The following is a 10,453-nucleotide window of genomic DNA, read 5'->3' as shown; positions in this document are numbered from 1 at the left end:
ATGAAAATAGGCTGAAAACAACTAACGAACATGTCTTAAGCTGTTTTCATAAGCTATCTCATACAGTCTCACAAATGTTAATGTCAGGTAGATAAGTTCAAATAAGTCAATCAGATAAGTTCAAATAAGTCAATCGAAAGAGACTGAGACTCTTTCTATGAGAGAGCAATGGTGATGGAATTAACAAATACAACCCACAATAGTAGCATCATACTTTTTAATATGCAGTAGTTCAAGAAGCACTTCAATTGTGGGAAATGAGTTGAATCATTAAGTCAATAGGGACATAAGGGAAATGAAAAAAGAAAAATAAGATAGCATAATGAAATAGCTAAAGTTAATTAAACCAAATAAAAATGTGAACACAATCATGATTTGCATTAACATCCATTTCATATCACTAATCAAAAGGATTGAAAAGAAAACTATACATATACACCTTTCATCACCCACCCCACCACCAAGCTGTAAAGTATTGATTACCCACAATTTTCCCCCTTTCTCCCTAGCCTAAAAAAAAGAACAGAACCCCACATCTTCTACCTCTTGGAAGAAGAGGAGGAAAGAAATAAAACCCTAAAGACAACACTAGGTCTCCATTTTCTTGATTGAAGAACTAAACAAGTTGAATAGGATTAACCTAGTGTTCCGTTCCAAGTGCATGTTTAGATGGCAATGAGCTTCCCAGGATCACCATATACCACATCGGAGTTTCAAAAAAATCACGGTATACTATCGTACTTTTGACAAAAGCTACACCTCATAGCTTCAACAAAATCACGGTGCTACTATGATTTTGTTAAATTTACCGTGATTCCAAACATGCATCAAGTCTACAAAGAACAAAAACTAAAAAAGGAAAATTAAAGTATTAACTAAACAGTAATTAGCAAAGCTTTTCAAGAGGCTAATACTGTTAATAAGAGATTAAACTCTAAGCAAATAAACACTAAGCTCAGGAGCACCATTGCTATCAGGATTCATCATATAGAAAGCTTCAGAATCTCTAGAGCCAACAATTCTCTCAAACCTAGCTCTCATATACATAACTTCACCATCAGAACAACCAGCTTCACCACCTGGCAAAACACCAGCACCCATTGAAATAGGCTCAACAGCTTTCAAAATCTCCCAATCTTTTTCACCACATTCTCTTCTATTACCAAATCCACACTTTTTTCCATTACAATAAGTCCTCCAAAGTGGCTCTTGCAACAATCTCAAACTCTTCTTCTCACCTTCTTTCTCCTTAACTTTATCACATTCAAGAGCAATTCGTACCAACCCAGAAGCCATTTCACGAACCAAACCACTAATTGGTGTTGCAAGCTCAATGAGAAAAGCTGGTTGTGAAGTAGGGTCTTTCTGAAAAGCGAAATGAACATGGCCACGACGGTAACCAAAGAGGGTTCCAACAACACGTGAACCAAGACCAGAGGGTAGATTTGAACGGTTTTTGCTGAATACTGTTAAAACAGAACGTATTCTTGAAATTGCTACGGTCTGTAGCTTCTTCCTAGTTGCTGCATGTCCTCCTGAAACAGGTTTTTCTTCATGTTTTTTGGTGTTTTGTTCTTGTATGATTTTGGACATGGTGGGTGATGGTTCTTCAGAGTCTTCATTTCCAACCTTGTTTGTCCAATGAAAGTGTCTTTTGGAAGATGGGTCTTGAGGAGTTGTGTTTGTGTCTTCCATGATTAGTGTTTTCATTTTCAGATAGAAAGAGAAAAAACCAAAGCTTTAAAAACAGATAGTGAAGAGAGACAGAGAGACAGAGAGAGTATATAAATCTGATTTTTTATTTTTTGTTCCTTTTTCTTTTTGCTATTATGGATTTTTTGTCTGAACGAAATATGCATAGTTGGATTATTAAATTAAATTAAAAGAGATATTTTATCATTCTTTTTTACTATTAAGGATTTTTGTATGTTGGGGTTTGAAATTGAAAAAAAATTCTAATATAATGTTTTGAGAGATATATTGGAGTTTTAATTATGATTTAATTAATAAATAGTTGTAATATTTAAACAACCAATTTTAAGACAACTTTTGATAAAATCCTAAATTTAAAAAAAAAAAAAGAGATATTAATACAAAAACTAAAATAATAAAGTAAAAAACGTAATGTAAGTCGTATAATATAAGTATAAAAAAAATTATCACAATACAATAAAGGTCTTCCTTCAAAAAAAATAAAGGTTTTGTTAAAAGTATCATAAGGACACTCTTTAAGAATTCCTAATAAAGAAATTATTCCTTAAAAAAATCAAAAACTTCAATTTCCAATGCATTGATTTCATAAACTTTGACAAAAACTTACTATTTAAAGTTACTTGTTAACATTTCCCATATAATAATTATAAAAAAAAAAAATAATTAGTTGTATAAATAATAAAGGGTTAATAGTATTTTACCCCCTGTAATATAGTTCATTTTCGGTTTTCCCCTGTAATATAGTTCATTTTCGGTTTTCCCCCTGTAAAATAAATTTTTTGGATTTCGTCCTTATAATTTGAAGAATTTTTTATTTTAGACCTTCATGAAAATCTTTGCCCCCTGTAATTTGAGAAAATTTCGGTTTACCCACCTGCAATTTGAACAAATTTCGGTTTACACTCTTATTAATTTGAAAAAAAAATTCGGTTTACCCCCATGTCATATCATCGATTTTGTACAGTCAAAATTCATGAAGGTCGAAAACCAAAAAAAAATTACAAGGATGGAATTCAAAAGGAAAATTTAACAGAAGAAAAACCGGAAATGATCTATATCACAATCCCAATAATTTAGGCTAAAATATGGTTTTAGTCCCTGCAAATATGTCTCGTTTTGGTTTTAGTCCCTGGAGAGACTATTTTCAAAAACAAAAAAATTTGCAGGGACCTTTTTTAAAAACAAAATATTTTGCAGGGACCAAAAACTACAAAATTGGTTCAGTTATAATGTCACGTATGCAAATCATCACAAAAATGGGATCAGGGACTATTTTCAAAAACAAAAAATTTTGCAGGGACCAAAAACAAAATTTTTTTTTACCAAGAACTAAAACCATATTTTAGCCTAAATTAATCGGTTCTATCCTAATTCTAGGTAGATATCTTGATTCTATAGTATCACTTTTGATTAATATAGTGAGTGCAAGAGAATCCTGACAAAAGAAACATAGGGCAGTCCCACAGGCTGATATAGGAAATCAGAAAGAGAAAAACTTGGATAGAGTGCAATTTTTTATAGAGCAGAGAGGAATCTGAGGGGACAATGTGTTTTGTTATTTCACTTTCTTGTGGGGTAGGGCATAGAGAGCATTGTGAGAGAGAGTGAGTGAGAAATGAGAAGGGTTTTTGTGATGTTGTTCTTGACTAAACTCTTTTGACTTGGTGCTAAAAACAGTAAAAAAGATATTAAAAAATGTTCAAGGCAAAAAAAACAAAACACAAAGCCGTCACTGTTCCACTTAGCGCACACTACTGCTGCAAACATGTCCTGTAGTTCAATGGCGCACAATGGTCACATCAGGTTAAGGTTTACTGAATTTTCATACTGAATTTCCATGCCTTATGTTGGCTACTGAGACTACATTACAAGTATCTACGAACTGACATTTCATTGTAGTGTAGGGTTAGCCCCACAAGCACTCAATCCTATTACGCTAATAACAACATTATTGACCTTATACCCGGTATAAACTGTGAGGGCTTATTTAGATTTAGGTTAATAGAGACAAGTGCTTTATTGGGATTACTTGAAAGGGATGTGTGTACATTGATAATTACCATGAGTTAATTCATTACTATACTGCAAATTGATGGATGGTGAAGGAATTTTAAGTTATCATCATTCATCTCAAGCTGGTCAACATTGGGGAGGCTCTCAGCTTGCGGAAGGCAGTGGAATGGTAAGGGATCTCCAATTGTGGAACAAAGATTTTGAAGTACAATAGTTGACAGCATCTATGGAAAACATGAAGGCATCTCAGAATTTAGTGAAATAACCAAAAATTGTGTGCGCCTACTTTGCAATGATCTTGTGAACTTTCATGTTAAGTTCTTTAGTCGACTGCTCATAGTTTGGCTAGGAAAGCTCTGTTGGAAGCTAGTTTCCGCATTCACTACAAAATTCCAATATGTATTGAACGCATTATTATAAATGAAATGCATTAAGTTTGTTTTGCTAAAAAAAATTCATTCATCTCAAGCTATAACCTTTTTAATATTTCCGATATTGATGAATGTAACAGAAATAAACGGAACACAATGGTGTTTAATCATTTGTTACAATCTTTTTTTTTGGTAGTGAATTATTTGTTACAATCGAAATAGCTGTCAGGCTCGTGCAAGAAGCTGTTAGTGTGTAGAAGATCCAAAAAGCAAATAAAATAATTACATGTCATTCTAAACAGAAGAGGGTCTTCATGAACTCTCACTAATTCATCGATAAAATACAAATGGAGAGAGCACATCCACATTGGCCAGCAAACTAGTGAATAATTTTTGTACACAATCGAGCTCACAGGAAGCACGAACAGGAGTCAGAGGTGCTCCTCCTATGTGCTCCAATATAGCAGAGGTCCTTCCTAGCTAATCTTATTTTGGTCACCATCTGGCTGTTTAGGAGCAATGGCCCCACCATTCATCCTAGCGCGGGCCTCTGCAAACATCCTTTGTTGTTCTGCTAATGCTTGTTCCTCAGTCATCTCAGCTCCATTGCTCCATTTACCAGCTTTTAAAGTATCTTGCTGAAATAGTAAAAATAAAATCTATCAGAAACTAGTTTCTCATTTAAAAAAGTAAAATCATGTGCAATGGTGATAATTTAGTTGATCCAAGATCAATAAATACATAGTAATAGACCCTCTAGTCTCTCAATAGCCAGTGTCAATGAGAGTTCATGTAATGAAATCCAGAACACTCGTGAACTCAAATAAATCCCAGATGGGGTTATCTTTGTACGAGCACAAAATCCTCATTCCTCATAACTACAGAACACCCAGCTATTTTTTGGGGAGTTTAACAGAAAGTCCAAGAATTCTGCGGGCATAGACAATAATAACTACTAAGAAATTTGTAGGATATTTTAATTTTAACAGAAAGCACAGGGCATTCTCTTGAATGCTATGCTGAAAACACCCCATTAAAATCTTTATGGTGTGCATGTCTATACGACACCAATTCCTAAGCTCTCCACGTCAGTTAGGTTAGGCAGGAACAGTGACGAATTTTGAGGCTTCTTTATTAGAGAACCATCAATAAGCTCTGCAGGTGCCCCTCAATGCAGTCTGTCTGTCTGTCATCTGCCCCGATTTAAAAACATAAACTAAAATGGTTCTTCTTTGAGAGCACTCTACAATATCTTTTATTTAGGTAGCAATAGCAAGTATTCATACATTTTACACTATTTTTTGTTTTGGTAGCAAGTATTCATACATTTTAAAGGAAAGATGACTGATATGCTAATTTGTGTGATACTAAAGTATTCAGCATGCATATGGGACATTCATAATAAAAATTACCATGGTCTCCAGCTTGTGTTGTTCGTATGCTGCATAAACTTCTTCAATGTACTCACCAAATCCAAGCACCTGGGGAAAATGTGCAAATCAATAGACGAAATCATATCAGGCATGTTTAAAAGCATCCGATGAAAATACAATTGACAATATCATGTATGTTATATGCTGTATTTGTAAAACTCCGATTTTAGAATTGAAATAAATTTGTTTCGAATGAAATGGAATTTTTTTAGTTGAGGCATTCTACAGAGATAAATATGTATGTAAGGCAGGTAAGATGCATTTCAATATGATTGATTACCACCAGTTGGCAGGAAAAGTTGGATAACAGAGTATTAACTTAACTAAAAAAAATAATATGGGCCAACTGCTATTGTGCTTCAGGACGAGGTAATATCTCGTGAGTGCACACATTTTATGGTCTGGGAAACAGGGCAGTATACTTAGTAAGATCAAGCAATAAATCTTTAATCAATAAAGGAGGGTCTGATCAAGTATTGAGTAATTAAATTTTAGGTGTTGGAAAGTTTGGCTCGAGTCTCTTTCAGATAAAAGTGAAATGAAATAAATGTGGTTTCAATTTTGACTATGAAGGCAAAAATGCCTTTTTTCACATCAGTTACGGTAGAGAGAGGAATTAAACTAAAGTAAATCCTAAAGCATAGCTTGTTTACATCATATCATTAAGAACCTTGGCCAAACAATACAGTGCCCAAGATAATTGTATGGTCCCATTTGAAAAGTCAAATTTAATATGAATAACAGACAAGAACCAGATGGCTGTGCAGAACTTTGGATTTATAAAAAGAGAACAAATACCTGTAGAGCCTTCAATACGTGCTCAGGCGCAATAGTCCTTTTGTCCTCTCTGCTACATACTTCATTGGACTCCGATGAGATGAGATTTATAAACTCTTAACAAAAAAAATAAACCAACAAAACCTTATTCAGTACAGTCGTAAGCTAAGATTAGCAAACATAAATGGTCACCGTAATCTAGTAAGCCTAAACAGCCACAAAAAAAAAAACGGACATAAAATAAAAATGGCATGCCGTTATCGCCAAAGATATTACTATGGCCGGCGTAATAAATCTAAAAACAAGACGGCGAATTTATATAATCTTATCAGTTATCGCCAAAGATACTATTTTAACTGTAGATTCTGGTGATTTATGGATCATATGGTATGTTATGGTTGGGTTATTATTCCTCAGATTTGAATCTAAATTAACCCTAAAAAGATATATTGATTGTGTATCTATGAAGCATGGATACGGACACGGACACCGGACACAGCTAATTGTTTTAGTAAATCACATAATCTAGTGTAATTATATGTGTCGGTGTCGTGTCAGTATCGGACACGACACGTGTCTGACGCGGGGACACGCCTTATAAGAGGAGTGTCCATGCTTCATAGTGTATCATTAAGAGAAACAGTGCAGAACAAGAGAAATAATAACCAAATATCACTAGTCCACAACAACCATTTTAATTCCCCTCAAATAAAAATAAAAAACATTTTAATTACAACCATTTAAATTCCCCTCAAATAATTAAAAATTTAAAAAATAACATTTTAATTATAATCCATGGAAAAAGTTTGTCGACATAGCTGAATAGCAATATCAAGTTTCGAGCAACCAGGATGTTCAATAAAATAAAAGAAGAAACTCAATAAATTTACATAAATAAAACCCTGAAATAAAATAATAAACTCAGTAAACAAACACAGTATAGTGAGAATAAAATAGTCATAGATGGTGAAATTCTGACCTACACAGCACTCGATCAATAAATCCTGGGTGTCTCTCGCCACACGAACATCTTGCGGTAACATCTCCTTAATTATTTTTGTCATCGTTGCTGTCAAGAAATTAAAGTTTTAGTAAGCGATGCAAAAACTATGCCCTAGAAACAAATAAAATAGAGCGCTTGGTGCCAACAAAACTTGAGGAAAATCATATACCACTATTAATTATCATTCTATACTTAATCAATTAAACTTATTTAAAAAAATTGTCCATTGGTGCCTTTCGACAACCGCTAATTAAAAAAAGACCAATTTTCACAAATCAGTAATACAATAGAGTTATAGCATGACATTCATATACTTGCAAACCTAAAAAAAAAAATCAAAACTGGAAAAACAAAATCCATGCAGATAACTAAGACATGTTGGTGTATGTTTAGGTACAAATTGAGTTTCGGTGAATATTAAAGAGACCTGAAGCTAAGTAAAACATCTATGATTATCCAAATATTATATACTCTGCTGGATTGCTTATGTCGTTAGGTATGTTGAAAACACGTATTTCACAGAGTACAGTTTAAAAACGGCTTTATCAAGTCATTATGTTTGTTAAAAACTCATATTCCAAATCTAGGGACAGCCCGGTCCACTAACACTCCCGCATACGCAGGGCCGAGAAGGAGTCTCGCCATTATTGTGTATAGTACGCAGCCTTAACCTATTTTTAAATGCTCCCGCATATGCAGGGTCCGAGAAGGAGTCTCACCATTATTGTGTATAATACGCAGCCTTAACCTATTTTTAAGAGTGGCTGTTTCCAGAACTTGAACCGGCGACAACAACTTTGCCGTCGCGCCAAGGCTCCCCTCTCGTAGGGAATTTGAAAATGAAAAAATGCATCATGCAAAATTTGTGTTATGATTTCACGAAAACCTAGAGGCATTGCATATTAAAATTTACCAATTACATCCTCATCCAAATTAACAGAGAAACAAAATTCATCAACGCCGATAACAAGTTGATTCCAATTTTCCAAGCAACACGATACAAACTATTCAATGAAATTCACCGATAAAACAAATATATATAGAGAGTAACCGAGAGAGAAAACCTTTAGGAAGCGAAGCATCTTCCTTCGATTTGCCAACGATATCCATGGGATCCATAATTTAACCTAAAAAAATAATTACAAAAAATTGATAAATAGAGAGAAAAGAAGACAAAAATTGCAGATCTGGAAAGAAGGAAGAGAGAGAGAGAAATTACCGATTGAAATGAAGAAGAATTGAGATGCTTGAAGACGAAGACAATGAAGGAGGAGGCGCAGAGGGTGAAGACATGGTTGGGTTGGGTTGGGTTGATATATAAATTAATGGAGAAGAGAATGGTTTATTCACTTACTTACAAGATGGATAAGAGAACCAATTCTTGTTGTTGCGAGCGAGCAAGCATACGATTAGGGCAACACACATTACCCAAAACGCGTTTTCCACTTACTCCTTGACACGCGCACCTACTTAATCCGGCTCCACATAATGTCCGATTCATATTGCAAACTGCCTATTTTTATTTTATTTTATTTTAGTCTACTTAAAATTGTCCAAATTAGTCTCTAACATTAATGAGTAGTGATATTTGTACAACGGTACAATTTTAACGACAACTTTCATTTGCTCTCTTCTCATTGGTCCAAAATAATAGAGATAGAAAAGGGAAAAGAGAGAATAAAAATATAATGTAAGTATGAAAAATAAAGCTGTAATATAGTGGTTGTCCAAATATATTTCTCAAAATTAATAGATGCAAATTATGATCCATATTTCTAAAGCCTTAAATATGAAAATGGTTCCCGCAAATATCTGACGTTTTGGTTTTAATCCTTATGAGAATATATTTTTTGTTTTAGTTTCTGCAAATATAGAATATTTGGTTTTGGTCCTTGGTATTTTGTTTTAATCCTTGTAAAATCATTTCATATTGAAATTGGTCCCTATAATATTCATTTTAGTCCTCATTTTGAGGGACTAAAATCAAATATTCTACATATTGCAAGGATCAAAACCAAAATTTTCATATTTGCAGGGACAAAACCAAAAAAATATTTTTATAGGGACTAAAACAAAAATGTCAGATATTTGGAGGGACTATTTTCTGATTTAAGCCATTTCTAAAATCTAAACGTGGATTCTCACCGTTGTGAAAATGATTAATATTTTTTTTAATTAACCCGCTTGTCTGATGTTTTGATTTAGGATTTTAATATGTGTTTCTTTTATAAGACACGAGAGAAGGGAAGAGATTTTAATGGAGAGGAGAGAAAAGGAGGAGCTAGGTAGGGATGACAATTGGACCCAGATTCGATGAGCATCCGCAAAAAATATCCACAATGGGTAGGGTAAAACCCCGCTTTCATGGGTATGGGCACGGGTAGGGTAATTACGCGCAAATTTTAATGGATATGGACACGGGTAAGGGTATTATACTACCAGCCCCGCAACCCGCATGTACATATTTATATAATATAATAAATACTTTATTTATTTTTGGTGTACAATTATTTAATTTATTTAACTATTTAAATCTAAACCTAAACCTAAAATCTAAGCTATTTAAGTTTAAACCTAAATACTACGATTATTTTAATGTTTTTATTTTAATTTTTTAGGGATATTTTGGATGTTTTTTTATTTGGCTAAATACTATGATTCGTACTATTTTATCAATTGATTTAAATAATTTTATATCATAGTTTTATTTCAATTGTGATGTTTTTTTATTGTCTTTTCATAGAGAAAGTGTGGGTAATGAGTGCGGGTATGGACACTTAAGTGCTCATAGGGTATGGAGAATGACACTAAAGTTGTTGCCCACGAGGCTACGGACACAGGTACGGGCATTTTTTACAAATGAGGGTATGGGGATTGGTACTATAGTACCCTATCCATTGGGTACCCATTGCCATCCTTAGCTAGGTGATATTTTAATTAAGGGTTAATATGTATTTGTCCCCTGTAATTTAGATAAGTTCCAGTTTACCCCCTGTAAAAGAAAAAGTTTAGATTCCAACCCTCTAAAATAAGATTCTTTGATTTTAGCCCCTGACCTATGTGACTGTGCAGAACTGATTATGTGGCGTGATGACTGTATTATTAATTTTTTTAAACGGTACACGTGGCATTTGTATTTTTTT

General features: G+C 33.7%; 2 protein-coding genes across 2 annotated transcripts; both read right to left on the bottom strand.

The window, feature by feature from the left end:
• Positions 1-359: 359 nt before the first annotated feature.
• Positions 360-1,773, bottom strand: LOC11446599 (protein MIZU-KUSSEI 1). The gene has a single exon (XM_003609088.4). The coding sequence runs from the start codon at positions 1,708-1,710 to the stop codon at positions 928-930; it is 783 nt and encodes a 260-aa protein (XP_003609136.2). The 5' UTR covers positions 1,711-1,773; the 3' UTR covers positions 360-927.
• Positions 1,774-4,221: 2,448 nt separating this feature from the next.
• LOC11443628 (protein Dr1 homolog) lies at positions 4,222-8,748 on the bottom strand. The gene is made up of 6 exons (XM_003609089.4): positions 8,530-8,748; positions 8,375-8,437; positions 7,287-7,376; positions 6,329-6,423; positions 5,510-5,578; positions 4,222-4,735 (listed from the first exon to the last, which is right to left on the bottom strand). The coding sequence occupies exons 2-6, from the start codon at positions 8,427-8,429 to the stop codon at positions 4,574-4,576; spliced, it is 471 nt and encodes a 156-aa protein (XP_003609137.1). The 5' UTR covers positions 8,430-8,437; positions 8,530-8,748; the 3' UTR covers positions 4,222-4,573.
• Between the last annotated feature and the right edge of the window lie 1,705 nt (positions 8,749-10,453).

The sequence above is a fragment of the Medicago truncatula genome, chromosome 4 (genome assembly GCF_003473485.1).
Source record: "Medicago truncatula cultivar Jemalong A17 chromosome 4, MtrunA17r5.0-ANR, whole genome shotgun sequence".
NCBI classification, from domain to species: Eukaryota; Viridiplantae; Streptophyta; class Magnoliopsida; order Fabales; family Fabaceae; genus Medicago; species Medicago truncatula.
The sequence above is the reverse complement of the archived record's forward strand: the minus strand, read 5'-3'. Positions and strand labels throughout refer to the sequence as shown.